Genomic DNA, 27017 nt, shown 5'->3' with positions numbered 1-27017 from the left:
TTTCCGTCCGTCAAAGGCTGCGTCGCATCGCTTTCTTTGAAATGTCTTCTTTGTGCTCGCCGTGTCCAAATTCCACTTCAGGGCCGCCGCCGCCAACAAGAGCGGATATATACGTGATTGTTGTACGCCAAACAGTGATTCGATCGTGTGTCATATTCAAGAACCCCTTTTGGGTTGTTGTGGGACATCATCCGTCAAGATTGCGTTACAATCCAATCCAACTTGATTCCGAAAGCGCATTTCACGACAGCTGGAGCTGCAGCAAAGCATTTTCCATTTGGTGTCATCGAAATTGGCGGGAAATTGGAAAGCACGGTAAAACACATTTCGAGGACGTCAAACCCACAAGAAGGGCAGAAGAGTGCCAAAGAAGAAAACTGTGTTCGCGAAGGAGTTTCACAAACCAAACCACTCAAACCAAAGACAATCTTGACAAAACGAAAACAAGCAACATCACAAAATGTTTCCGCTGCAAACCTTGTGCTTGTTGCGATGGAGAGCAACTCCGTTTGCAAGAAATGGGGGAGCGAGCCTCACCAGGACAAGATTGGCAAGATTGATTGATGTTAGATGTCAAGAATGCTGGAGCTGACATCCTCCGACGCGTCACCTTGCCCAGAACGCCTTCAAAGAAGACAATTGCCGACAGCGGTGCCTCCGAAAGTGCGCTCGGACAAACGACAGAAACTCTCAAGAAGTCTCGAAGAAGTCAAAGCGACAAATTGGCAAGATTTGTTTTGCTCCCGTTGTCATTCCTAATTATTTTTCAAGCGAGATATTGCAGTTGTAAAAATGTACGATCATCTAAATATTAAGGCCTGTGAACGAATGATGTGCTTCGAAGAGCAGCTGCCTTCACCACAGACCCGACACGACAGGTATGGCGACCACGGTTGGCGAGTAGTCGATTAGGAACTTAATCGTTTGTGGCAGCCCGAGTGCGTATTCCAAAAACTTTCATGAGCATTTTGATCATCTTATTTATCGTCTTTACAGACGGCGCAAGCGACCGTTCACACTCAATTTCGAGTTTGATTTTTTTTGCAATGTGGGAGGAGAACATTGAACTCCACAAAAGCTCGTTTGGAGCCAAGCGTCAAACAGCAAATTGTAGAAATGCGAGTCTTGCCGCTGCCCAACAGGACGCCATAATCGCACCAATGCCATCGCACTCCCGGCGATGTGGTTTGATTTTTGAGCACGTCTCTCAAGCGGCATCTGTACTAAAGTTGTTTATGCCCGGGAAATGAAGAGTGAGGGCTGAAACCAAGAAGATGCCGCCAATTTGCATAATCCTCCACTGGGAATAAAAAGCATCCAAAACACGCGATGGCGGAAATCCCTGCATATGAATACAAATAGCAAAAGAAAATTCACTTTCAGCGCTTGTCTAATGGAGAAAAATTCAAAACAATCACAAGACATTTACGATCTCCGGCAGTTCATTTAATGTGGATTTGGACAAGTCGACAGATAAAAATAGATTTCATTTCCTCGCCCTCTGCGGATTGTGCACAGAAAATAAATGCTTACCTTCAATCCATCCATTACCTGCACCGCATCTCCTCATGTGGGTCGCGGGAGCCTCGCCCAGCTGTCGTTGAGCAGTCGGCGGGGTCACACCCTGAATTGGTTGCCAACCAATCGCAGGGCACACGTAGACGAACAACTCATACCTGGGGGCGATTTTGAGTGTCCAATCAACCTGCCATGCATGTATTTGGGAAGAAACGCCTGGAGGAAACGTACACGGTGACGGGGAGAACATTCAGACTCCAAACAGGATGGCCGGAGCCGGAATCGAACCCATGACCTCTGTATTGTGAGGCCATCGTGCTAACCAGGCAGGCAGCGTGCCGCCAAATTCTTACCTGCGGCTGTTAATTAAGTCAGCTTTCTTTTTGCCAGCCAAGTGTATTGATAAGAAAATGTGAAGGTCAGTAAGATCCACTCGGATTCTGTCGCTGGGCATGACATTATTTTCCTTTAGTGGCAAAGAAGCATAAAGGATGAGCGTGCCATTGTAACAGGCATGGTGAGCTGTAATTCAAGTTGAACATACGAAGCTTAAATCCGACCTTGGTGAGGTTTGTGAGCATCACAGGAGAAGCTCTGCCTGTGTTTTTGGACCACACATTACCAAGGGAGACTCAAACTAGAAGAAATAAGACACACAACGTTAGCATATGGGCCATCGCTTGTTAGCAAAGTTAGCCGCCATCACTAATGAGCGGCCGACATGGCCAATTTGGGCATTCGTCAGAGTTGGCGGAATGTCGCAAACAAACACTTTCTCTCGTCGCAAGGACACTTTGTTCAAAATGCGAATGAATTGCGTCGTTAAATGTCGCAAGTGTTTGCAAAACAGTCAGCGGTCGCAAACCAGTGCTCGAGACCACGTGACCATGATTCCAATATATGGAAACACTATCGCGGTCTTGGACTTTGTGAATATCAGCAGCCATTCTGCACATTGATCATCATGCCAGGGACGTGCGACAATCAGCTAAATCTAAATGCGTAAACGATGCTCACGTTTGGACTTCCCGAATGGAGCGATTCACGTGTTGCCCGCTGCGTCTCGTCACAGCTGAACGTGAAAAAAACTTGCATCTGTTCCATCAATTCAAAGCCTAATTTAACATTTGTGCTTTATTTCATTTTTTGAAAGGTAGACCATATCTTCCCACGACAAGTGAAGTGTTAGAAAAGAAAGCTTGAACTTTCCATTCAGGACAAACTTCAAGAACATTTTAAATAGAAATTGGAAATAGAAAAAATAGTATTTTCTATTTTTAGGAGATGTTGCAAAAGGTTGCACATTGTCATGACTCCAAACGTGAGCTTGGCTGAGATTCAAGATGGACGCAAACTGACGTGAGCTGCTTCTGAATGATGCAAGCATCAGCATTGCATATTCGTTGCACTTACCACATTTGGGAGATCGCAAACAAAAGCCGAACAAAAGGTTAAGATGAATTTCTGGAAGAGATATGGATCTCAAAATAATAACATCAGTGCTAAAATTATTTCTTCCTTCCATTAAATAGTTCAACTGAAAATGTTTCTTCGTCTTCAATAAGCAGAGCGAATAAGAAAAAAGAAGCTCAGCTCTTTTCAAAACTATTTCGTTACCTCATTGTTTATCGCTTTTATCAAGTAGAAGATTACACATTATCATTTGTGTTGCTTTTTGGGGGGGGAGACGTTGAAACGAACCAAATGAATGATTTTTTCGATGCAGCGTTACCACGGTAACACTATCGCGTCGCGACAAGACGTCACATATATCGGCTTCCGTTACGTCGTCAAACCCTTCCGGGTTGAAACGAGCGACTTTGGACTTAACGCTGTTGTTCATTTTTTTCTAACTATGACTTCAAACTGGGCGTAATTGTGAGCCGTTTTTACACCGAGCGCACAATTGTGGCCAACAATTGCAGCAGGATTGGCAACAAGTGGAATAAGTTGTTCTGTTTGTCACAAACGTCAAATTATGGAGTTGATCCAAAATGTCATCAATCTGAGTCAGGGAAGGGATCGTGTTTTCAGGTACGTTTATTTAAAATAAAAGGCGAGCGAGACCTGACGAGTGGCCGCTTATCATTTCTCAACAATTCTTCTTTTTTTTTTTTTTAGAGCAAGCCAATATTTGTGTGCCCTGTCTGCTTATGCCCTGCGAAATAATTTGCAACGAAAGCAACTTGTCAACAAACTTCAAAGTCTGGAAGCGAACTTGAGTTCTGGACGCAAATGTGAGTATTACAAAAATGTTTGCTCGAAAATTCACTGCAGCCAGGCCAGCCTCCACTCGCAAAGACGAAGCTTTTTAACTTGTTGTAATGTAAAAGTTTATGTTGAAATGAGTTTATGTTCTGTTGCTGGCTCTCGTGTTTTGTTACACAACGTCCTTTTACATGAGGAGATTTAGTTCCAAAGATGCCACTGCATTTTGATTAGTCATGAAGCCTCAAAACATTCTTATTTTTGGTTGTATTGTTTGTTCTTGACCCCACCACCATCATCATCATCATCATCATCAGTCTTGGTCACATTTGAGCTGCAGCCTAAATTGGCTGATTTTTGGCTCAGCGGCCATCGTGGTCGTTGCCGGCCGCGTCTTGCCTGCAGTCGGCCAAAGAAAAGCGTCGCTCACTCAAGTTAATTCTGGAATCATTCTTTTCCATCATCAAAAGATAAGGAAACTTTTTCTTGAATCCAGCAGAGGAACAAAAGTGTGAAATTCCTGCGATACGTTGCGTACGTGTTTTCGTTAGTGAGGTGTCTCTCACTAAATGCTTTGCAGTGCCGGCCGGAGACTTTGAGGCGCTTCGGTGTGAGCGTGATCGACAGCTTTGCCTTTTTACTCCAGCTCAGTTTTACAAACTTTTTGGACTTTAAGCTTCTGGTCCCATTTCAAATTCAGCGGCAGAATGCATCTGAGCTCCTCACGGAAATGAAGGTGCTGCTGGTGGTGCCAACAAAGACCGTTCGATCAATGTCTCTTGATGAGCGTCCCGCCTCAAACGTCTGCTGATGACGTCGGCTCATGGTGGGCAACGTCGACAAAGTTGATGCTGGTTTTGCGTGTGTAGGTGTGTGTGCGTGCGTGTGTCTGTGCGTGTGTGTGTGTGTGTGTTGGGTAAAAACAAGGTGGTAAGCCCTAAATACGGCGTATTTTACTGCCCACACTGCTCTTGTCATGAATAATTTGTAAAGTACAAATTTTAAGTGGACATTTTTCAGTTTGACATTTTTGCAAAATTGTTTCCTGCATTTGCGTATTAGTGGTTATTTTTTACTCCTTCACTGGCCGCCAAGGTAAAACGAATGTGCTTTTTCGCTTCGATACCCATCAGTGGCAGTGAATGAGTTAACTGGAATTTGTCAGCCAGTAGCAGATGAAATGAGAGATAATGAAGCGATGCTCTTGTGGTCTTTTTTGAAGGTGATTTTCAACCAGCATGACTTTTTGCAAATTGTTTTTGTGTTGTTCGCCGCCGTTCCAACCACACGGTGCATTCTGCTGTTTTTTGGCCAATTTTTTTGTCATGTTGGCCAGACACTCAACCTACAGATCGGCCAACAAACAACAGCCAACTCCACACTCGCTTTTGCTGACTCCCACATGACTCACCTGGCCTGGCCCCACCTTTTAAAGGCACACACACGCATTTGCGATTGCAACCCCAAGTGGACGACAAGAGTGGCTGCAACTCACATGAACATTAATTTGTTTCGTCACCCCAAATTATTCAATATTTTTTTTTCCATCTGATTTTAAATCAGCCGCGTAATCGATTTGTGAAACGATCTGATCGCTGCTGCCGATATTCTTCTTGTGCGGCTCAGTAATGTTTTTCTGTTTTCTTTGTCAGTGCTCAGGCTGGGGAATGCAATAAATGCCAGTGAGGCTGCTAAGCGAAGCATGCGACTCGCTGACCGGGTGCTTTGCTTCTGCCTCACCGCCGCCAACGTCAACCGTGCGCTCTACTTCGTGTGCGACAACATGCTGTGGGCCGCGAGTGTCGGCCTTCTTCCTAATCTTGACAAGGAACGCTGGAGCTCGAACGCCTCGCGATGCTACCTCCTCTCGCTCGTTATGAGCCTGAGCCGCGATGTTTACCTCCTCGCCCGTTTGATGGCATGCCGGGCCAGGGAGAAGCACTTTCGGCACCAACTGATTTCACATCTTCAGCAGAGTCCTCAAGTGGCTGAGGTTGTCATCCCTCATTTGGACGCTGTTCTCTTTCTGCTGCTGCAGAGCTTCAAATCCCACCCGGCCGTGCTTTTGGATACCATCCGAAACATTTGTGATCTGTCCATCCCGCTGGACAAGTTGAGGATCTACCAGTCAAATGCGGGCACGCTTGCATTTTGTGGGCTGCTCTCATCACTCATTGGGATTGCGACGCTGGTGCAGCCCAAGTTGAGAATGCAACCATGATGTGTTCTTCTGGCTACGTGTCGCCGCTCTGGAGGTGTAACACGGATTTGCTTTGCGCCGCGATAAGACAATCATCCGAATTGAAGGTTTGTACATCAACATCGACGCAACGGCGGCCAACGGCTGATTTTAATCAGAGATGGCGTTACGTCTTCTTGATACTGATTTAAAAGAAAAAAAAAAGTCCTTACTTTTTTTAATTACATATTTGTGAACTTCAGCCTGGTTTGTTTCATTTCTTTGTCTTAGCACACAGTATGTGAGTGTTATTTAATAACGATTATTCCAATGATGGAGAGCCAGGGAAATGTACTTGGTGTCTTCGTCACACCTCTCTCGAAATGTCAAACTGTACACACGTTCCGTCGAAAATAGTTTTATTTTCATTTTGTCAAACAACATCCTTGTTTTCCTGAAAACTTTTTGTGGTGACGATCACATTTGCATAGCGCATCCGACAACAAGATTGCACAATTTTCCTTTTCTCCACTTTTATTAGAGAAAGCAAAGCATTGACTATGCAAAGACGAAACCCGCAAAAGAACAACAAAAAGAACCGCAACAAATAAGCCATTTGTTCTCTTGGGATTTGCCAGAGACTAAAAATTTCATTTCCCAGTTGATTGCGTCCTTGTCATTCCAGTAGCAACAAAGCACAATTATAACCAACATGGTGGAAACGGTTGCCGTGGTAGCCATAACCAAATATAGGCCTCATTCCTTTTTTTTCCTCCAAGCTCTTGAATGCAAACCAGTCCAAGTTGTTGCTGTCTAACATTTTGTCAGTGAAGGAAGGCTTTGCAGTCTAATTGTTCTCTTCTTCATTTGACATCAACTTGGACTGTTGCAACAATGTCAAAGTTCTCACAAGTCAAGTTTTTCAACTTCCTCGTCAATGAAAAGGCACCTCCTGAGTTGAAGAGTCGTCCCAAAACATTTTCAATCGCCTAAACTCTTTTGGGATTGCCGCTTGTGAATTGGCCGTCTTGCTTGAGTGCTGGACGGGAACGCGTGGAGTTCATTTGCTTGAGTGAAATCTTGTCTCGTGATATTCTTTATTCATTCTTTGGCGTGGCAGCACTGCAAAGCCTCTGTTGGGTGCATGCACGTCTCATACAAGCTTTCCGACTATGCGCTAGAACCGGAATTAATCAGTGCCGGTAAATATTCTGTCCAAATATAAAAAGCAGCATTCCGTACTCGCAAAAGGCCGACAGACAGTAGATTGTTGCCGCGTACTAAGCGCCATTTCCTTCCAGAACCCTTTGCCACGACTTTCTTCCTTTCAGATGGATGCCCATTTCCTGATCTTTTTTCCACTTGATGACGAGCGTGATCTGTTGGACGCCTTGCAAATTGTTTTCTCGGTGAAAGCTTTGTGTGGAGCACGGCTTGTGCTGAAATGTCAGAACAGCCGGCTTTTATTTGGGGCCATCAAAGGCAAGTTAAATGATGGCGTGCCCAGCGATGAGGGGGTGCACACTTGTGCAACCGCATTCTCAGTTGATTATTTTTACTCCGCTACTAAAAAGATCAATTATTTTTTTTACATTTTATCGAGTTGCAAAAGTGAAAGGTCACATTAATGGTGGCAGACGTTTTGACCTTCTTTTTGTGTCTTCAAAGCACTAAAACGTGGCATTTAACAAGGGTGTGCAGACTTTTTATATCCACTGTAGCTCTGATTCTTTGTATGAGAATGTTAGCTGAAAAAGTACATGATGGAATGTGCATTTCTGCAGTAATGATTCGTCTGGAAAAGATTGGTGGGTGCCGACTCTCCACTTGAGAATATTCGGTCAGATTGTGAGGCAACGCTACAAAAGGAATAAAAATGGATCCCATTTGTAAGTGATCATAAAACTTGATGACCAAACCAATAATGTTCGGACACAGCAGCTCTATTTGGCCACCATTTTGGAAATGTTTGACATGCACGTGAGCGCAACCTTCAAGACAAACGCAATGTGCTGCCGTCTGATGCCAACGTGGAGCGGCCTCGCACGTCTTCATGTGAAATGTAGTCGCAAGTGTTTGAAGTGAGCATCGGTCTTCGTTCTGAGACGTTAGCACACTCCTGCCGCCCAAAACAACTAAACCGAGCTTGCATTCAGCCAAATAAACGTTGATAGCCGTGCACCGCTCGCTCGAGATGCGTTCTCGGGTAACCGCGCGTGTGCCGGTCATCAAACTTGCCGATAGCAAGAGACGATGCGTTTCGGACATACAAAAGAAAAAGAACAAATGCCATTTGTGGTAGACGGCATGTTGCGATGTGGAGGACAGAATTTGAAGATTAGTAGCAGAAAGCCATAAACTGGAATTAGCGATGACAAACCTGCAAAACGCAAAATGGAAATGCGACCTTTTGCATCGCCTTCGTTCTGAGTCATTGGAACTAATCCATGCGCCGAGTTTGTCCCGCGTCAAAAAAGTGACTTGATGTCAGCAAACAGCAAGTCAAACGATTTCTCCGATGGACGCACACATCCATTTGTTTGCCCGCAAAGACTGATTGTACCATCCATGTCATACTTTGAATGAACTCATTGCTCACTGGCACCAAAGAGAATTCGGGAAAAAAAGAAAAAGAAAAAGACATTCTGGCAGGAACGATCAATTGTCAAAAGCAACACTCTGCTTTCATTTGCACATCTGCCCGGTTGACAGCAGGACAATTTACTGTCCACAAAAAGCGTCACGTCGGAAGGGCAACATTTTGGTTGCCGCCTTTCCAAGCACTCGATTCCATCGACACACGCAGGGCGAAAGCAAGTTGCCTTTCAGCCGCCGTGGCGTCCAATCGTCGGCTCCCCTCTCAAGCCAAGCCGCCGTTTTACGGGGAGAGTTCCTGCGCCCGGTCGTAGTCCGAGATCAGACTTTTAATGTGCGACAGCTTCTGATGGAGGTACTCGCATCGCTTTTTCTCTTCCCTGTAGCCAGGAAACCTCTAGAAGACACAAAGGGAAAGGAAATAAGTCTGCTTGCAGAAAGACATGTCACACGAAGGTAGCAAAATCGGCACGCGTGCGCTTGCCAGTTCAAGTGACACCGGATAAGAGATGTTCCAGTAGGCTTTTCCTGACGTCACATCTTATCAAGTATTCAAGTCACTGGTGTATTTTCAAAGCGTCACAAATAACAGTGAAGATGGTCGTAAATATGGCACAATAGCGAGGAATTTAAAAAAAAAAAAGTCAGGGAGGCTGACGGCAACTTTGAACAAGATGCGTAAATTCATGGCAAGGGCCAGAAGCATGTGACAATGTGTCGCAACAAGTCTGGCTGTCAAAACATTCACTTCACATTTACCAAACGCATGCGTGTGCGTGTTTTCTGCTCCAATGAAACAAGTTTGAACATTTTGGCCACCATTCTAAAAGATGTGCTAGGCGCAAACGCAACGCTGCCGAGCGCCACGCCCACAGTGAGGCAGCAGCATGCTTTGCAAACTTTGTCAAGGTGGAGCAAATTTGGAACAGTAGCAAATAAAGCACAAAACCTTCTGTTGGAAATTGTCAGCAAAGGCCTCCTGGAACAGCTGAACTCTGCTTTTGCAGAATCCCAATCCAAAGCACTTCAAATGGTGGCAGGTGCGTTTAACACAACAAACACATTTTCAGCTCGCACAAGTCGCACAGATTATCTCAAAGGAATGATTGCAAAAATTTCCAAATGATTTCTCTTGGTCTTTTTTTTTTCTTTAACATCCTGAAAACGTAAAAAGCCTGCCATTTGTGTAGAATTTTTCAACCTCGGGCTGCAAATGACAAATTTTTGCATAAAAGAAATTGAGTCACTAATTAGATGCATTAACAATTGTTTCTTTGTTGGAACTTCTTATTGATTAATTGTGTCAAAATCAAGTTGGCCTCTTGACTGCCATAAACTTCATTCTGAAACACTGCAAGGGAAAAAATATGCTTGGGTTCCATTCCAATTACAATCAAGTGATGATCAAGGACGACATTCAGCCAATGTGTCATCCTTTTCTCGTTGTGATTGACCTTTTTTGACTTTTCACAAATAAGTCATGTAGAAAATATCAAATCGTGGCGGAAGATGAGCTGCTCTGAACAGTCAATGATTCCGCAGCTTGCTTTTCCACGGTACGCATCCATGGATCATTTCCACAACTGTTCCTCCCCCGTCAAAGTCTGCTTGCATGTGGGTGAGGGCGTTTGGAAACAGCGCCCCCTGCTGCCTGTTGCAAGTGCCAAGGCAAACGTTGAATTCCAATGACCGAAAAAGTGCGACGACATTCGGCATGACGCTTGTGGAAAGTGGACAAACATGGTTGTGACTCAACTTGCGGCGATTGTGTTGTTGACAAATACCTTTTTGTACTTGCGATACTTTAGTAGTATTTGCTCCTCCATCAGCTGCAAAACATTTCAAAGTGCTTTGCTCATCAGAATGTTTTCACAAGAACAAGAATCGGCACACGGATGGAAGTCAGTTACCTTGTACTCTTGCGTCCCCGGCGACAGCGTGTTGATCTTTGAGCCCAACTGAACAAACATTTCCGTGATGGCGCCGATGCGGTCGTGAAGAACTCGGTATTCGTCGTACTCGGAACAGAAGTCGCCTTCGTATTGCTCACGTTGTTCCAGTGCTGTAATTGAACTGTATTTTCTGCACAAGGGAAGAAACACTAATGGAGTGTTTTGCACGATGTCTTTCCTAAATCTTCCTGTAGGTGGCGCCACAGGATAGTGGGGTGAGATGCACGACATAACGACTCCATTTCTGGCTAGGTTTTGAAGTGATTAGATAGTGACAACTAATGTGGAAATGTTTCAAGTTGATGGCTGAATAAAAAGAAAATGCTAGTGTTGAAAACTCACAGTAAATAATCAGGCAGGTCCTCTTTTGCACTTCGTCTGACGCGAGTTGTCTCTCCTAAGAAGAAAGTGCACACTTGAGCGCGTTTGACCGAGGCAAATGCGATAAGGAGCGCGTCATGTCAAAAACAGTCGGTCGGCTCGAAAGGTTTGTTGCCGGAAACGTGATCGGAGGGCAAGCGCTGACGTCACAAGCGCCGGCGCCGTCCGCCTGCTGGCGTGCTGGACCGGAGGTCAGCCAGCTGTTGCGCAGTCACTCATCAACAAATATCAACTGATGACTCGTTAAGACACCGCCAACATTATATGATTATATACCTTTGAGATTTTCGTGCTTCTTCTTCAGGTCCGGGCTGCTCTCGATCCATTCCGCTTTGGAGCGTTCGCGTTCTTTCTCTTTGTGCCTTTTGGGCTTCTTCTTTTTATGTTGTGCGTTGGGCAGTTGTTGCTCTGAGCAAACGGAAACGTTCGTGTGCGGGGACTTGGCAGGCGTCAGCGCCATCCAAGCCGGCTCGGTCCTCTCCGCTTTGGGAGTCGTTGACGATGCGCTCAGTTTGTGCAGCTCGTTGGGACACGCCTGGAGATGATTGTTGCTTTTGTCGTCGTCGTGGCTCCCGTTGGTGCTCGAGTCTCCGTGAGATGGCCAGTGGTCGAGAATTAGTCTTTGTTTTTTGGGTGTCTGAAAGTTGGATGGGTCCAAAGGCAGAGAATGTTTCTACAGTGGGGGGAGGGGGGTCATACCATTTATATATGAGCAGCAAAATGGACACATGTCGCCAAAAAGTGGCTTTGCTATCCTAATTAGAATCCAAAGTATGGAAGGTGACCAATTACCGAGCAGTGACTCTTGGCAGGACTGAGTTGGGAAGGAGAATTCTCAGGAGTTCTAAAGGTTGACCGGTTGGCTAGCGGACTTTTCAGCTGGTTGCTGCTGTGAAGCGGCTGAAGCTTCCTGGAGATTACATGAAAAACATGGTTACACTAAACGGGGAGAGGCCGAACGAAAAGCTGCCATCGGTGTTATAAGAGGAGCGAGATGGGCAAAAAGACGACACAAAAATCTTTTGAATTTGAATAATCCCATTCCGGAAAAAAATCGATCCAACCTGAATTTTACGATGATCTTTTTTACCACTGCTGACTCGCGCAGCAAAAAAGCACAAGCCAGAAGGGCAAAATGTCCAAAGTTTTGCATCATTTGACACTTCAAAAAGATCAAGTGCAACGTGTCATTTGCAAAGCAGCCGATGCTAACGTAAACATCATTGGCTCGTTTTATATCACGCTCGCTAACTCGAACGCGACAAAAGTATTTGAATGCGTCCACAGGTGGTCAACAATATTCACCGAGTACACGTCGTCGGTGCACTTTGTTGAGCAACCGGGAAACAAAAGTAAAGCCATAGCACCCAAAGACGCTGACTGGCTAACAGACGGGATGAAATGTCTGTTTTTGATCTGGTATTTTGTCAAATAATCACCCGGGCTGGAATTGGCTGGCAAGCAGCGGATAGTGTTAGCCCCGCCTACTGCCCAAAGACGGCTGGGAGAGGCTCTGGCATGCCCCGCGAAACTCATGAGGAGAAGCGGCTTGAATAATAGATGGATGGAAATGACCCACCAAAAAAGTGTTTGTTTGTTTTTTGTTTTTTTCCCCCACTTCAGTATGCATTTTTGGGATGCTTTGACTTTTAGTCCGAAAGTGCAGTAATTAAATGATAGAAAAGAGTTTGTCGTGCCCTGCGCATGTAGGAAATAAATATGTCGCACTAGGTAGTAGAAAGTGGCGATCATAAGGGGATGCTGTTCATGGAGTGAATGTTTAAAAAAAAAAAAAAAGAAGCAACTGACATTCAACTCGAGCCATGCGGTTGGCATCTCGTGGCGCCTTTCCGAGTTGCATATCATCAATTAAAAGTGTCTTGTTTTTCTTCTTTTAGCGTTTCAAGCGTCACATGACTTGAGCTTGACTTTTTCGAAAAGGCTGTAAACCAGCTGGCAACGTGTAGAACGGCTTTGAAGACATCTGGCCCTGAAGGTCAAAAGGTTAAGTCAATTTTGTAAGTTTGGTGAAAACTGTTCTCAATTTAGCGGCGTTCTTTTTGGTGAGCACACTTGACAAAATCTTGCCAACATGAACGGTTCCGTTCCCAAATCTCAAATTGGGGCAAAAGCTTGCAAATCATTTTTGGCCACCTGATCAGAAACCTGCTGACGAGTTGCTTCTCCTCGTCCACGTAACCGGGCCAGTCTCTCTGGACGTGTCCGTAGAGTTCGTCCTTCAGAGAATAGCTGCTGTCTTTCTGGCTCAGCTTGCCAACCTGACGGGCAAAAAAACAAAACGGCACGATAAAGACACAAACGGCGTTGTTAACGAGCCAAATCTGAGATGTGGAAGAAGCTCGATGGCTCAAATGCCAAAGCACAAGATGCGCTCGTCAGTTTCGCACCGAGACGCCGCTTGCGTGAGACAAAAACTTTGGAAACACGGCAACGCCTCGGCCACGTAGTTGTCTGGATCTTTTTGTGGTTTCGCTTCCTCGTCCCTATGATCTCGAACTTGTCTCACCTCATCCAGCACAAAGTTCAGGTCTGCCCGGTCCTTCGGGCCGACCCGTTCTCTCTCCAACCACAGCAGCAGCTCGGGTTTCTTGTAGGTTTTTAAGGCCAACAGATGGATGATGCGCTCCCGCAATGGCCGGTGTGCCACAAGGCTGGGAACGAGGCTCCTCTTATTGCCGGGGGAGTGCTTGATGCTGCCATCGGGGCCCGAAAGCGCACCTTGCTTCCGCTGCACCTTCACGCACTTACCTGAGATCAAAACAAAGACAGACTGGGTCACGCGTCGAATAATTTCTTGGTGGCTGCGCACAACACTTATGAGGTCAGATAACTCATCTGCAAAATTGGGCCTTCCAAATATCTTCAGCTTGACTGACTTTGTGGTCACAGGCGGCACATTTTTGGCCCCGTCGGAAAAAAAAGCTTTGGCGAATGCAGCCAAGCACAGCGAGCGCACGTCTGTTGTGCAAATAGCCACGCACGGAAAGTTGAAGCAACAGAGGCCCTTTCTTCCTCTCGCGCCGCTAATTGAGCCGCACCTCGGCAGGCGCTGCTTATAGATATCTCCAGTCCATAATCTCATTACAACTTTAAGCCGTACTTTGGAGGTTGCCATAGGTTGAAGACACCACGGGAGGAAGCGCGTGCTTGAGGCTTGACCAGAGCAGGAAAATAAGAAATAAATGTTGGCCTTCCACTCCAAGTTTGGCAATGTTGGGACGGGTTCCGTGAAATTGACTTTGTTGGTGCACGCTCGGAAAACGGCTGACATTTAAAACGTCAACGCATTGACTCAAGTTGAAAATGGACTTCTTGTAGGCTAAAACGTGGACGTTGTTATGGGCAGACAGATGACAAACAGTAGCGGCGCTTTTTTTTTTTTTTTTTTTTTAAATTGAGGAGGCCAGTGACGTGCGTCTTCTGACTGCAAGTCGCTCTTTGTCGTTTCTGCCCCGCTTGACGGACAGTAAATGACTCTCTTGAACTTGGCGTGAGTGTGCGGCCGCGCGGCAAACGGGAGTGAGAACGCGGTGACATTTGGCTGCAACGTGGTCATCTCACGAGATCATCGCTCAAATGTTTTTCTTTTCTCATCACACACGTACGCACATCCCGACGCTCTCACCTCCGATAACCAGAAGGCATTTCAAATGCAAAAAGATTTTTGAAAATGATGCTCAGGAACACAGCATGCCCCCCCCCAAAAAAAAAAAAAAAAGCTTGGGCGCAGCTTGCTTGTTGTGCAATTCTCCAACGTTGCGCTGCAGGCATGCGCCACACATGTTGTCTTTTTTTTTGTTTTTTTGTCGCTCGAGGTCATGACATCACTTTCTTCCGAGTTTTTCGGCACGCGGATTCAATCTCAGTCCCTGAAATGAGATTTTTAGGCAGATCGCGATCAGTATGATACTCGATCGGAGTTAAACTAAAGTCTGTCATTATGTTGTCGGGAATGGCTCGATAGACGAGCACCGACAAAGCAAAAGTGCACTTTGATGGTCTCCGTGCTCCCTTTTCTGCCGTGTGGCAATTCGCATCAGAACGGGATACGCAGATGCTTTCTCGGAACGTTCATGTCGCTCGTCGCCGCTCCTTCATGGCCAACAAGGATTCGCTCGCCACGTTTTCATTTGGAGAGGAACTTAAGTGAAGCCATTTTTCATTGACAATCTTAAAGACGACCTCCGTTCACCTTTTGCGACAGTTTGAACTCGTCCGGGAAGCGTTGGCGCGAGCTTCATGAGTGTGTTTGTGGCAATGTTTTGGTCATTCTTTGTTGCCTTTGGAATTTTGGACAAGAAGGACTGGCTCTTCCTCTGCGCTCAAATTGATCCCAAAGGTTTTCTACCGGGTTGAGGTGACTGTGTGCAGGCCACATCTACTCTCGAGTGAGCAAAAGTGAAGTGAAGCAGAAGTCGTACTCTGTCGCGCAACAACTCCAAAGGGGTTGAGGTCAGGACTCTGTCCAGGCCTGCAAACTTTGTTCACACTGCACTCGTGACACGAACGAGTCTTGACAAATTAGTGTTTGTCATCGCTTCTCGCAATAAGAACTGTTGCTTGCTTCCGCTTCCCAATAATTCCAACTTGGTGTTCCAACCGGCGTTAGAATTGCTTGGCAATTTCTTTTCATTTCAATTTCAGGGAGGCTTTGTTGGTTTTTTTTGTTATTTGAAAAGTCTTTCACTTGAGTGCAAGATTAAAAAAAAAAAAAGAGCATGGTGAGTAATGTGTAGTAAAAAATGAACAAAGATCTCATTTGAAAACATTTGAATAAGACTGCGTACCGTTTAGAGTTGGAACAGACTTTGAATTACGCTAACATTCGATGCATGTAATCAGGCTCGGATGCTTTTATTTGCCAAGTTCTCAACTTGAATTGATATTGACAAGTATTAAACGCAGTTGTACAGTGTACTCGTTTTTTTTAATACCAAACTGTAATTTGGAGTGTTCATGCATCTTTGTGGAAGGTGGGAGCAAATAAAGACATGGACGAGCAAGTTTGGTATGGTCGTGCTTGACCAGAGTCCAGACCTCAACCCACTGGACCACCTTTGCGATGAAATAGAGTCAAGCTCTCAGTCCAACAAAGGGAGATTTCCATCATCACAGTCCTGGAACTTGCGCAAAACCGTGCAAAGTTGCATTTCCTGCTTTGAGTGAAGGCAGGCGATCACCCGAACGCTATTTGGCAACATTGTCTTTGGGTTTGGGAATGGAGAACTTGGCACTCACTTGGCCCCGGTTTGATCTCGATGGCCGAGCGGCTCCAGATATCCTTCTCCACCTGGGACATGCGCTCGCGTGTGGCCCGGTACGAGTCGTCTGTGGCGCAAACGGTGATCTTGTCCTGGATGCTGCCGCGGCCCTCCAGCTGATCTTTGCCTTCGCTTTCATGGAAGCACAACAAAATGGCGATTGGATTTACAAAGCGCTCTGACGGGACACTCGCTGTCCGTTCATCACATCGCAATCGTACGAATGCTTCTTTGACGGCTTCCTCGTCGAGCATCACTTTGGTGCATTTGGACGCATTCGGCTCGCCGCTCTTGAAAACACACCACAACACTCTTGGAATGATTTGACGGCAAGCGCAGCGTTAGTGAATTCTATTCATTCCCGGTGGTCCAAAAGCATCAATAGTCGTGTCTGTCAATGTTTCCCATCTTTCCGATCCAGACGAGTAAACCTAGCGGCGTTTCATTTCCAACACGCTGTACTAAACGTGTTCTTTATCGTATTTCATGGAAAGTTGCGCAAATTGAAACGAGGTCAAAACATCATTTTGAATGAAATGAATGTTGCGCCGATTTCAAGGGGGAACGACACAAATGCAGTCTGTGAAGTCTGCTGCTAATGCTAATTGCTAGAGGCTAGCCACCGACTGGCTAACTTCTCATGTCTCCTTGTCAACAACGGTGGACTGTTATTGTATGTATTAAAGTCTTAACACTACAATGGATCATTTATTTAGCAAATTTAGGGCCTTAAAGGCAAAGTCAAGCCCACATTTTTCAATACAAAACAATACAACTTTATCTATTTTCACTACAGCTGTGAAGCTGCAACGAAGCGCTTTTCCAAATGGTGTCGTATAAATTAGCGGGAAATTTGAACACAAACACATACACAGCGGAACAGCGACAGTCTCATCTTGCGTGGAAAGCTAAAGAATGAAAATGTGTCTTCAAACGAGTTTTAAAAGTGGACAGAGAGGGGGTGGGGCTGGCCTATCATTCAATGGGAGGTCAAAGGTCATTCCATAGGGAAGGACCAGCAACCGGAAAGGCGCGATCCCGCCTGAGGCTCCGCCTCCAGGAGCATATGGTCCCGAGGCAGACCTGAGAACGCGGGCAGGTGCGGAGGGGTGGAGGACCTCGGAGAGGTACGCTGGGGCGAGGCCATTTCAAGATAAACCGAAGTATCTTAAAGCAAACTCTCGAGTGCACCGGCAGCCAGTGAAGAGAAGCTAAGATTGGGCTGATGTGATCCGTCTCCCGAGCCCGGTTAAAAGATGAGGAGCGGCTTTTTGGAGCAGCTTGAGGGAGGACTGGCTGACTCCAAAATCAAGTGCACGACAGTAATCTAGCCGAGATGGAACCAAGATTTTCGAAAGGAAAGGCTTCCTTCACTTTTGCCAGCCGGCTTGCTCGCATGTGGAAACTTTGAGCCTGCAAAGTCGTTGCTTACCCTGAAACAAATTGATGAATGCAGTCGAAGCTGGACTGAGGTTTGTCTTTGCTGTCACTGGATAGGTAGAAAGAGAAGACCCTGAATCCATCAGGAGATTCCAAAGTGGGGATCTTAATGTACTGGGGGGAAAAAATCAAATGAAGAGAAGGATTACAACAGTGAAATGTAATCTCAGCATTTTCTTTCGACATGAAAAGTTTATTTTTTCCTGACTTTGAGAATATGCTGACATTGCCAGTTTGTTTTGACAAAAGTGTTTTAGATCACTCCCAGATGTCGCTTGCTCATTTGAGTGCGGAAAAACACTAGACTGCCATGGATATTACGGCCCTGGATGAGGACCCGCTCCACTGAAGTCATCTTCCTGCAGCACTTCATTCAATTAACTCTTACATTATCTTATCTAATATTGCATAGCATCATTGTATGTGTCAAATGTTGCCCAGTTGGCATCCATTGCAGCCTGGTCATTCCCCCATCTGTGGTCCCTTCTCAAGGTTTCTCACTTTTCCCCTAATGAAGTTTTTTGAGTTTTTCCTCGCCCTCCTGGGGGTTAAGATCGGGGATGTCGATTGTGGCTATGGAAAGCCCTTTGAGACTGTCTGTGATTAAGGTTATACAAATAAAATGGACTTGACTTGACTAGATGAACGCAACTAACTTCGTTTACAACTCTTGACTTTTTTTCACACGACCTAGATCATGCGTAATCTCGGCGTTGCCATAGCAACTGCCAGGTCAAGGATGGTGACCTGTTGCCGTTTATGGGCGGAGCCTGTCTGAAAGGCAAACCGTAACAATGGCTTTGTCACTTGCGCCATATCCTCCTTCATCATAGGCTGTCCTTGTTGCCATGGCAACAAACACGCTGGGGCCACAGGACATGAAACAACGCAAAAGCGACCTCCACTAAAAGGAAAGTTTAACTTGCAAAGTCATCAGCGACCACACGGCCTCACTCGCAGTCGTCATTTTTGTTGATAGAATGTCCTCGATTGTGGAGACGGACAATAATTCTCTTTGATACGCAAGTGTGAGCAGGGCCACGTACTGTTTTCTTCCTCCCTCTCTTTTGAATATTTGTATATACGCCACCTGAGGGCCAAGCGGCACAGGTGTTTTTTTTTTTGTTTTTTTAACTCGACGAAAAAAATGTCAGGCTGCCTGTGTAACAATGGGTCAGAAGTGATTGATTAGAAGCCGAGCGGCTCAGGCGCAGATGTGGCGAGCAGAACTGCGGTTGTCACAAATGGCCAGTCATGCAGCAAAGCCGTCAGCATGTTTCTTTTTGGGGGGGGGGGGGGCAGCTAGCCAATAAGCAGCGCCTTTCGTGACCCCCCCCTCCCCCGAACAACACACACACACTTGCCCCTCCTCTTCTGAAAGCCAATGCACCACCCCCACCCCGTCAACACAAAACGCCACTTGAGACACAGCTGACCATTAATTCTGACCTATTTCTGTCTGCACCTTCGCAAAGTGGTCAAGCGGGAGGCCCGCATATGTCGGCTTTGGGATTTGGGCTAATTAAGAGCAGGAGACGGACGGGCCTTGTCCTTAGCGCCATGAGAGACATCCAGCAGCCGGGCTGACCACAATTAGAAGCAACAAGTTGTGGGGAAAAAAAAGCCAATGACACGATCTGTTCAGACAGTCAATCTTTTCTGACACGGCGTCTCTTTGGTAGCAGTGCAAGCCTCCCCCACCCGCCACCGTTACTCCGTTTTATCACTGCGGGATCGCGCCCACTTTCATGTTCCGTGCTCACTTATATAATCCGAGCAACGTTCCGTAACAACTCCAAAGGTTGGACGTTGCAGCTTTGAACCCGAGATGTCCTCAAGTGTGTCTTCAGCTAAAAAAAAACAAACGAACGCTTTCCTCATCTGCTGTGTTACTGCTTTTGTGGCCCAACGTTTCTCTTTGGATTTTTAGGGGGGAAAAAAACATGGGCGTGAAAAATCGGAAATGAGACATATCAGCACTGCATCAATCTCACGTTATCAAATGAATTTTTCCAATCAATCGGCCTAGCATGAAATAATGCCAGCAATGTTGTCATTCGGTTTCATTGTTGCATTGTACTTTGCAAACTTTCAAACGTGCGCATCTCTCGATCAGTTGAAAGCAAACGAAGCGCATTTAGGCAAACTCAAACTGCCGAGTGACTTTTGATACATTTCATGAGTGAAAGCGACTCTGCCATCTTGTGTGTGTGTTTGTATCTTGTAAAAATCAGCAGAAAGAAATCTTCGCTGGTTGAAAATTGTTTCGCGCTTTAACTCCACAATTGAGTTTTCACTAGTTTTCGGCTGGAGCAATCCTCTTCAAAGATTTTTACAAACAAATCTCTCAACTCACGTTTAACATTTTTGGAACGCGATTTTGATCAACACATGAGGAAGTCTTCCACAACATGCGACGGTCCAAACAAGACTGGGAAATTCAATCGAAACTGCGTCGCGGGAAGCGTTAATTTGACATCAATTAATAGCTCAAAGGCAAACGCGAATTCCAAAACTTGCAACATTTCAACGGGAACCGCTCGTCTCTGTTTACTTCCAAGTGTGCGCGCGTTGGACACGCATCAAAATTTGAGGCTCACGTTGTAAACGTGTCAAACTTACGCACCGCTGCAGTTAACGAATGCTGCCGTCCGCCGCCGTGTCCTTTTCGAGATTTGTGAGATCAACATTCCACTCGTTCCTTCACATGTATCACAAATCAAAGTTGCCAATTGAAATGAATGGAGATGTCATTAATCGGTCCCGACCCCTCCCCCGAAAAAAAAACAAAAAAAAACTAAATCAAAACAAGTTTTGTTTCACAAGAAAGAAATTGTTTAAATGTTATTTTGTTGTTGTTCTTCCTTATCCCGTTATATTTGTTCGGCTTGCTATAAGGGAAAGAATTTGTGTCGAATGACAACTTCGCTGCTGTGTCATAATTCAAAGTGTGCACGTTAATTAATTGCTCCGAAAAATAGGATCAACATCACAATCCATTTTTGACAACGGCCACTTGGATATAATGGAGCGCCACGTGCACGTGTCGCAATGTTGTACACGTTTGGCCACTTGAGCCGTTAAACGTTCGGAGAAACGATCAAGCATTAGCGCGGTGTCCGTGGCTGGTATCAAGTCAATGTAACCCCAACCGTCATTCCCCCGTCCCCAGACCCCCCCCCCCCCTCACACACACACACACACAGTTGTATGGCGCAAGAAGGCCGCTACAATAAGCGCCCCGCCCCCGCCCCAGCACGCTCTGTGTTTAAAGTCGTCAAATAATTTCAAGCCGTTGGAAGTTGTCACCTGAATCCAAAACATTTCTAGGGCGGGGGGTTCAGGGGTGCAAGTGCGCGCCCAGCGGTTGATTAAGGAAAAAAGGGTGTCATCGCTGATGTCCTTCTAATGAAAAAAAAAGGCCATCTTTAACTCTTCATGCATATTAAAAGTGTTTCTTCCTTGATGGGGTTAAACAAAGTTCGAACCCTTATAAGCTCCACAAAAGGGATCGACTACTCAAGAAACCCCCCAACACCCCACATACACACGGGCCCCCACTTTGTGCTTTGGCAAACCAAACATCTGCAGGGAGAGATGAGAGGAGAGCTATTTATTTATTTATTTTTAGCAACATTGGCAGCGGTGCTCTTTGGCTCGTGATTTGCTGTCAAGTCTTCTTCTGCCTCTCGCGGCCTGTGCTCACCCTCGTCGCCTTTGTCTTGTCATCAGAGCCTACTCAGCCGTAGCTGCCGTCTTTTGTTCGAGACAACCGCTAGCCCCCCGTTCTGAACAGTTGCGCAAGAAAAGAAAAGCCGCCCCATCTATCGGCTCCGTATTCCAAAAACCTTCGCGATGGCTTTTGAATACAACATTATCGGTATGATTGGGAAAGTTCACATTTTCATTAAACGACAAAAGAAGCAATTTTTTTCATAAAGCAAAATAAACAAGTTCAAAGAATTGTTCTCTAAAAATGTGTTATTCCTCAATATAACGTTTAATTGCACTGGCTGTAGTCACATGACGAGATGGGGGATGGGCGAGTGTCGAACATCCCCAAAGGATGGCTCGTTATGCCAAGCAGAATCAGTCTTTCTCCAGGAAGCCACAGCCAATCCAACAACCGCCACGCTCCGACCCTCCCACCATTACCCCCCCCCCCCCCCCCTCACAGGAGGTGAAGACAACAACCTCTTTTGAGTGCTCACTTTTTTGCTCGCATCTTTGGATCGTCTTATTGTCACGGCGTACGAAAGCCGAGTGACGACCTCCAGCGACTGGACGCTTGAAGCGGAAATGGTTTTACTCGGGCTCAACCCAACATTTTGTCATGGCAGAAGAAAAATGCGAGCCGAATAGTATTCATTTGATTGACAGATGAGCATGACGACGTTCCACCGCATTCAGTGGACACGCTCGGCATGACTTTATAATTATTTGAATTCTTTTATTGATTTCCTTTTTTTTCACAACTCTTTGAATATATTTGCTTCTTGTCTTAACGATTCCAACGTGGCAGCATTCGCAGCAACTGATGACGAAGACGTTGGGACATGGCGACAGTCGGGAATTCCCTTGTGTCTTCTTCAGACCCAAAAGACAATAAAATCCACAAGGTTGGATGCGGTCCTCAGATTGAATCATTACGTTTAGAAAGTGTGACACGACATGATAAATGTTAACTTCTGCTAACAATATAAACGACCGCCTTCAAATATTTCTGATCAAAAAAGTCTGAAAAGGCTTTTACTTTTCGTCATCTATTTTTTTGGTTACTATTCTAATGACGCAATGACACTACTCGTGCTTGAATTTCTGCTCGCAAGGAATCTAGGCGTCGCAAATCCTCGAGCACTCTTGAAACGCCTTTGCTCCACACCACGCGGCAACTTGTCTTCTTTTGCACAATGGCAACATTTTGCAGAAAAGAATTCAATTGCTCACGTTGCGCTTTCATATCTGCACACTGACAACAGGCATGAAGACGTCGGTGCTGCCAACGTGGGGTTTGCCGCCCCTCCCGACCCCCCCTCGTTTGAACAAAGAATCCCCAGTTGCAGGCCTGACCCAGAAACCGGCGGGTTCACTGTACCCTGCCTTTGGGCTTCCAGGATGCCGTGAGCATTCCCACGGCCCGCATTTGTGGACACATCAAAGTCACTTGGCTTAGGGAGACTCGTTGGAGTCGAGGACGACGGTGGCGGGCGGGCGGGCGTCGCTGACGAGGGCGTGACGCAGGACTTTCCTCCACAGGAATGCCCTCTTACAAGATATTTGTCACAAAGCGGCGCCGCCGAGCTCTCGTTAACGTTCGGCATGATTGAAAAGCGACTACGATCGCGGCGGCATCAGACGAGTCACAAGGTCGACCGCGCGTGTCGTCGGGCCTTATTGGATGCTTGACAACAGTCACAAGTGTGCTCTCTCCGCAGCAGAGCGCAAGTCGTTAGTCAATGTCGTTTGTGAGGCGTTGGAGAGCGAGAGTGACAAAGGAAGGACTTACCCCCTGGCTTCCCTGGAAGCAAATGGATGTCTGATTGGCTAGCGACGCCTACAAGAGAGAAGAGCCACACGTCACATATTCAGTCATCTTGCGGGCACAACACAAGCACTGATGCTTCACTAAAGGATGGCGCGGCGCCAAGCGCTCCAAAAAACGAACTGAACTAAAGATTTCCCAACCCAACTTTATTTGCACGCGACTGTTTGAGTGACGTCTTCACAAAGTTGCCGTCAGCTCGCCGCTCGCCGCTCGCCATCGCACAAGCGGCGTCATGCCACCGTTTCCAAGAAGAAGCTGTCAAATTTGTTGCCTGGTGTGTCGAGGAACGGCTTCGCACCGCGACCATCCCAAACGCTTCGCAATGCCGGTTCGTGTCAGAAAACTACGCACATCTCTACTCATGCACACTTCAACTTTGGAAAACATCAAAACAATTGTCAGCGTCTTTTGGATTTGATGGGCATTCTAAGGTGGACCTCGACGTGGGCGCTTGAGAAGGAAAACAAAAGAAAACATTTCAGTCCAACTCGACTCGGCAAACTTGATTTACTTTTCATGCACTCAACGTCGAAAGGATATTTCAACACTGAAAAATGAAATGGAATGGAAAATCCCGTTGGGTTTGTAGCGTCCATGCACATGCATGTGCCTTTAAGAGGCGGAGCCTGGTGGGCGAGAGCTGTGGCTGACGGCAGCTTCTCCCGACGTTCATTAAATTCCTAAAAAGTGCACCGTGACTGTGGCTCTCCTTTCCCACATGCCGGGTTATTTGTAGGCGTTACGCCATCAAACCTCATTTAAAACAAAACATTATTTTTCAGCAACCAGTCTGAGCTTGACCGCACCTGCGCTCCCAGTCCCTTTAAGCCCCGCCCCAATTATCCCATCAACATGCCAACATTCTGCAATTTGGCTCGACAACACAATGAGAATGAATTTGAAAATAGGAAGCATATTTTGGCCGCCCCCAACGCTCGCTCGCAGAATTAACTCCTTGTGCGGGAATGGAAGTCAAAGAAAGAAAAATTTACACTCAAGTCATTTTTGAAGGGGCAAACCTTCATGTTTTTTTTTACCAAAACACACTTAGTCACATGTTTTTGTTTTCTCTGATCTGTGCTTTATTTTATATTTTATTTTTACAGGACAATTATTGTTGCCGTGGCGGTGCAGCCCGTCCTGTGAAATTTGCACTATTTTGTATATCAAAACAAATTAAAATAAGGAAAACAAATGCATTTGAGCTGATCGGTTTGGATTTTGATTAGCGTTGCACATTGTCAAGCCGTCGTTGTCCAGTTCAGTGCGTTGAAAGCAATTGGCCGCTTCATGTAGCATTTCAGTATCAGGTTGTTGTTGTTTTTTTTTTTCCAATATTTTCTCGTCGATCGATATCTCCAACCACAGAGCTCACTGGACTTTTGTCTAGTTATAGACGGAATCCTTAACAAGTTGATCCACGTGAGTGAGGGGGATGTGAAAACACAAACATTGTATTTCCGTCACGTGGATCCCTAATTTGCGATCGCTATTAGTTGTGTTCAGCTCACACGTGCTTTCAAGGAAACAAACTGAATGAAAACAACGCTACTTGGAACATCTTTTCTTGTTTCTGCTCAAGTGATAAGTATGTGGCAGTGTTTTTTGTTTTTTTTTCCCAACTGGGCCTCCAGAGGACAAACCCCCCATGCAGCCCCCTGTCTCCTCTGCGGCCAATCGAGCAAATGAAACAACGTATTCTCTGTGATGTGGGCAACTTTTTTCTTGCTGTTGTTGTTGGGTTTTTTTGTTTTGTTTTTTGTTTTTTGTTTTGCGAAGGTGCAGTGAGTCCCAGTGAGCTGGGCGCGCTTCCAGTAGCGAGAGAGGCAAAAAGGCAAACAATACCACACAAGATCCCGGCTCCAAGTGTCACCCAGTGCACATCACATGTAAGCTCAAGCTGACTTTTTCTTTCTTTCTTTTTTTTTTTAAATGCTTTGCAGACCAACGTGCAGTTCTGCTCTATTGAATTTTGAATTTTTTTAAGCTTTGACTGTGACACATATTCATTGAAGTCGGTGAGCGCCTCTAGTGGTGGGCTGAAGAATCACCGCCTGAGCACAATTCAATTTTACTCCGCTTTATAGCGCAATACATTTGCAGTTAAGCTTTTATACAAGTGCATGTTTTTATTTACCTTGTAGACATAATACATTTAAAATGAATTAAGTACAGTTAAAAAAAAAAAACCTGGTTGACACACAATGGTTGATCTCAAGAGTCTCTCACGGCATGACAAAGAATTGCTCCGCAAGCAAAGTTGAGTTGCAGTTAACTTTTTAACACAATGCATTTGCATTTAGGGTTGAAGGAATGTTTGTTTGGAAACTTTTACTTGGGTCCAATATTTTCTTTTACACCAAATAATCCTTGCCATGGGTGCAGTGCAGTTGCATTGAACTTTTTACTGCAATAAGTTTGCATTCAAACCTTGAGAACTTTTTTTCCGCTTTTATCTTGGTGCAATATCGTAAAACCTTTCTGCTGATGTCATTTGAATGGAATCATTATTCAAGAACAGTTTTTTGTTTTCCTTCATTTAAGTGCAATGTGAATGTTTGTAATAGATGCTGTCTTACATTAATATTGCTTTTTAGGAAGAAAGCTCTTTTATTTCTTTTCTGGTGGGACGAACGCCGACCCGATTTTAATGCTGGCAGTGATTGGAGAGCAAAAGTTGGCGGAAAACAAACAAACAAAAAGGTTTGACAACTAGTGATTGAAGTGATGTGTATTAACTGAATAGGAAAACAACAGGACGTCACCTTTGCCAACGCTTGTCATCTGGCAACTTTTTAAGGGAGGGGGGGGGGGTGTTATTATTCTTTGGTAAACAATCACCATTCTGAATTCGATCGTGTTTGTCTTCTTAAGCCAAAACAAACTGTTGCGAAGGCTTGGAGTTTGAATAAATCGCTTCATTTGCCCATGTCGACTATTAGCAGAGCTGCGTTATGATCCGAACGACCCAAGCTGCTGTTTTGTTTATTAAGCAGTAAAAACAACTACACACTTTCTCGCCAATGCTTTTTCCGACAGCATTTGAACGTCTCTATTTTTCACTTTTCCCATCATCCTGCGAGCAAGAAAATGAGAAATGAGTTCCCAGAAGGACTTTTAACAGCTTCTGGACTTTGGGAAGCGATGAAAAAAAGAAGAAAAGAAAAAAAAGAAGGAGGTTAAAAAAAACGATGAAACGATGAAACGTTGTCTTACCTTCAAGTTCTGGTAGGTTTCGAGGCTCCGGATGGCGGTGTCAGTAAGTTTGACGTGAAAAAGTGTAGGGCTGGGGCTGTTTTTGTGAAGTTTTCCGCAGGAGAGCCCGTAACGGCGTTCCTGTCTCAGCGCTGCCATTTCGACAACTGAACGCAACGCCAGCCAGCGACATCCTGCGCGCTGACGTCACGCCATGGGGGCGGGGCCAGGTTCAAGCTCACACGCGCAAGCAGAGCCGCACGCGCTTGCACGAGCACACAGGTTTTTTTTGCCCTCCCCCTCCCCCTCCCGCTCCTCCATTTTTTTAAGAAAAAATGTTTTTAGCTTTCGCTTTCCATGCGCGCGCGCACTTTGGAGCTTGAACACCTCTTTTGGTCGGCAAACTGGATTGTGCTGTTTGTGCGCGCGTGCGCGTCCCAGTGTTTGTAAACACCAGCTTTGGTATGCGAAGTCACATGATAGCGAAAGGACAAAGTCGTGAGAATGGCACTGCGATGTGACGTCATGACCATTCACGACTCGCAAACGTTTAAGAAAAAAGAAACGCTCTCAAATATTCCCATCATGAGTCATTCTAAAATAATGGCATAGTAGAATTTGAAACTTGAAGTTGGAATAGCTTAAAAGTTTTCTTCTTTTATGAGTGAAGAGCAAATAAACTCAGCTGTCACTTCAGCACAATTTCTGGATGTCTCGTTTGT

General features: G+C 45.6%; 2 protein-coding genes across 6 annotated transcripts; one reads left to right on the top strand and one right to left on the bottom strand.

Annotated features, from left to right (window-relative positions):
• The first annotated feature begins 3300 nt into the window (after window positions 1–3300).
• On the top strand, window positions 3301–6167 carry pex11a (peroxisomal biogenesis factor 11 alpha). Its single transcript, XM_088287215.1, has 3 exons — window positions 3301–3552; window positions 3640–3755; window positions 5379–6167. The coding sequence occupies exons 1-3, from the start codon at window positions 3497–3499 to the stop codon at window positions 5945–5947; spliced, it is 741 nt and encodes a 246-aa protein (XP_088143341.1). The 5' UTR covers window positions 3301–3496; the 3' UTR covers window positions 5948–6167.
• Window positions 6168–6502: 335 nt separating this feature from the next.
• On the bottom strand, window positions 6503–26505 carry LOC148315924 (RNA polymerase II elongation factor ELL2). Of its 5 annotated transcripts, none has more exons than XM_088287211.1 (12): window positions 26317–26505; window positions 23062–23109; window positions 17548–17669; window positions 16093–16247; window positions 13361–13602; window positions 12988–13112; window positions 11626–11743; window positions 11110–11470; window positions 10795–10849; window positions 10411–10582; window positions 10285–10329; window positions 6503–8897 (listed from the first exon to the last, which is right to left on the bottom strand). In XM_088287211.1, exons 1-12 carry the CDS (start codon window positions 26452–26454, stop codon window positions 8784–8786), a joined length of 1695 nt encoding a protein of 564 aa, XP_088143337.1. In that variant the 5' UTR covers window positions 26455–26505; the 3' UTR covers window positions 6503–8783. The 5 variants fall into 5 exon arrangements, with proteins under 5 accessions (XP_088143337.1, XP_088143336.1, XP_088143339.1 ...); XM_088287210.1 differs by having other exon boundaries at window positions 11110–11506; window positions 26317–26503; XM_088287213.1 differs by having other exon boundaries at window positions 11110–11506; window positions 16093–16242; window positions 26317–26418.
• Window positions 26506–27017: the final 512 nt, after the last annotated feature.

This window comes from Idiotropiscis lumnitzeri, unplaced genomic scaffold (assembly GCF_059441095.1).
Source record: "Idiotropiscis lumnitzeri isolate Australia: NSW breed Sydney's pygmy pipehorse unplaced genomic scaffold, RoL_Ilum_1.0 HiC_scaffold_35, whole genome shotgun sequence".
Lineage (NCBI taxonomy): Eukaryota > Metazoa > Chordata > Actinopteri > Syngnathiformes > Syngnathidae > Idiotropiscis > Idiotropiscis lumnitzeri.
This window is presented reverse-complemented; position numbering and strand designations above follow the sequence as displayed.

Excerpts from the sequence above, each read along its gene's own strand:
- pex11a (XM_088287215.1), top strand. The coding sequence starts at position 3,497 with ATGGAGTTGATCCAAAATGTCATCAATCTGAGTCAGGGAAGGGATCGT. Across the intron at positions 3,553-3,639 it reads GGAAGGGATCGTGTTTTCAG|AGCAAGCCAATATTTGTGTG; the intron begins GTACGTTTATTT and ends TTTTTTTTTTAG. Across the intron at positions 3,756-5,378 it reads CTTGAGTTCTGGACGCAAAT|TGCTCAGGCTGGGGAATGCA; the intron begins GTGAGTATTACA and ends TTTCTTTGTCAG.
- LOC148315924 (XM_088287210.1), bottom strand. The coding sequence starts at position 26,454 with ATGGCAGCGCTGAGACAGGAACGCCGTTACGGGCTCTCCTGCGGAAAA. Across the intron at positions 23,110-26,316 it reads AAACCTACCAGAACTTGAAG|GCGTCGCTAGCCAATCAGAC; the intron begins GTAAGACAACGT and ends TCTCTCTTGTAG. Across the intron at positions 11,744-12,987 it reads GTCAGCAGGTTTCTGATCAG|GAAGCTTCAGCCGCTTCACA; the intron begins GTGGCCAAAAAT and ends TGTAATCTCCAG.